The 1,808-nt window shown below is 31.8% G+C and overlaps 1 protein-coding gene across 1 annotated transcript; it reads left to right on the forward strand.

The window, feature by feature from the left end:
• Positions 1-344: 344 nt before the first annotated feature.
• LOC108468986 (uncharacterized) lies at positions 345-870 on the forward strand. Its single transcript, XM_017769854.2, has one exon. It carries the CDS (start codon positions 512-514, stop codon positions 749-751), a length of 240 nt encoding a protein of 79 aa, XP_017625343.1. The 5' UTR covers positions 345-511; the 3' UTR covers positions 752-870.
• The last annotated feature ends 938 nt before the right edge of the window (positions 871-1,808 follow it).

A 1,808-nucleotide genomic window follows, 5' to 3' on the forward strand; every position in this document is an offset into this window, starting at 1 on the left:
ATATGTTTTACGAAAAAATAAATTATAGAAGAGAAGAGGAACAAGAGCTTTCGATTGATGTGATCAAAAAAGACCATATAGCAGTGATTTTAACAACTCAATAACTTAAATGAAAACTTTCAAATAATTCAATGATCACATTTAAGTGACTAAAATGTAAATTTTCTAATAGTTTAATGACATTAAGTGAATTTACCCTTTTATTTTTACTGGACAATAGAGTGAAAATATTCTACACCATGAACAACGATATAGCTTAGCTTCAGCGGATGTTATCCCTGAAATCATTACATTTATTTTTAATTACATTGGCTTATTTTTTGAGGTACAATACAGTGCATTGTCTGTTCTTACGGTCTTATCCATTCACCAATCCTTCAAATGAATTGCTTCCACGCCCTCAAGTTGAAGTCCCACTCTTCTCTATATAAACAGCCATTAACATTTCCCCTAAAAATCGCCAATTAAGTCCGGAAATTGAATTGATATAGGTTGATAGCTTTGTGAAGAAATGAAGAACACTGGGAAGAGTAGCAAAGGCAACGGAAAATCGTCGGCGGCGGCGGCGGATGCGAGGAAAGACAGGAAATCTGGTACCGGAATGAGTGGATCGCCTAAGAAAGGAGGTCACGGTGGCAAATACACTTGGGCGGGAGATGGGCTTTCGCCGGCCGAGATCGGGTTTGAGAAAGAGGTTATTGATGTTAAGGATCCTAACTTTGAAGATGCCGATGAGATCGTGACCGTTTGATGGTGATCATCATCGCCTTTTGAGTTTTTTTTCATGATGATGATCGGATGTGTAAATTTATAGTTTTATCCCTGTAATGAATAAATTTGTAGTAAACGCGATTTTCGTTTGTCGTGCTCCTTTGTTTGTTTGGTGATGTTGAATTTTAACCGAAAATCTTAGCATTCAATAGAAACAGTGAAGAACGTCGACGGTATTTGCAGACTAATAAAAGGAAGAACAAATCTGATACAGCCTTTTGTATTTTGCATGGAATCAAATTGACAAATTTCAGGTGAAAAAAATCAGTAGGAAAAGTCTTCAGCTGTTTTCTGATTTCTGTTTTAGATTCGGGTTTTTTTTTTTTTTAATGAAGTGAAACATATTTTTTACGCTCTGACTTAAGTATATATATAAAGGTAAAAAAGTAAATTCATAATACATTAAAACAAAAAATATTATTAGGCTCGCATTTTTAATCATTAATGTGCTCGAGTTCAGCTAAATTTGGTTTACACAAATTTAAATAGTTTGGGAGCATATTGAGTTCGAAATTTCAAAATAATAGTATCCAAAAATCAAATGTTGCGCATCAGGTCCACGTCTCACCTTATGCATAGGCATATGTCATGCTCTCAAATATTTTTTCTGATTTCGAGTCTCATTGAGTTTTATTAGGGATTTGAATGAAATTGGTAAATTATTTGAGTTTGATTAAAAAAAATTAAGCTTGATTTAATAATTATGGAATAAATTTCGAGTTATTAATAGATTTTAATTCGAACTTAATATTATTTTTGAGTTTCAAGGATGAAATTAGAGATTATTTTGAGAGAGGCCGAGATTGAATGGTATGTTTTAAGATAATAAAAGTATAATTTTATTATTTGAATAGTTTATATTATTATAAATTTTAAAGGATTAAATTAAAATTTTATATTTTTAAAATCGGTTTAATTTTATTATATATTAATTTAAAATGTTATAAACTATAAAAGAATTAAAGATACAAATTCTCCGAGTCGGGCCCAACTAGCCCCTCCGGATCCGCCCTTGGTGGGTTTAAACATGTATTTTA

This window comes from Gossypium arboreum, chromosome 8, assembly GCF_025698485.1.
Source record: "Gossypium arboreum isolate Shixiya-1 chromosome 8, ASM2569848v2, whole genome shotgun sequence".
NCBI lineage: Eukaryota > Viridiplantae > Streptophyta > Magnoliopsida > Malvales > Malvaceae > Gossypium > Gossypium arboreum.

Excerpts from the sequence above, each read along its gene's own strand:
- LOC108468986 (XM_017769854.2), top strand. The coding sequence starts at position 512 with ATGAAGAACACTGGGAAGAGTAGCAAAGGCAACGGAAAATCGTCGGCG.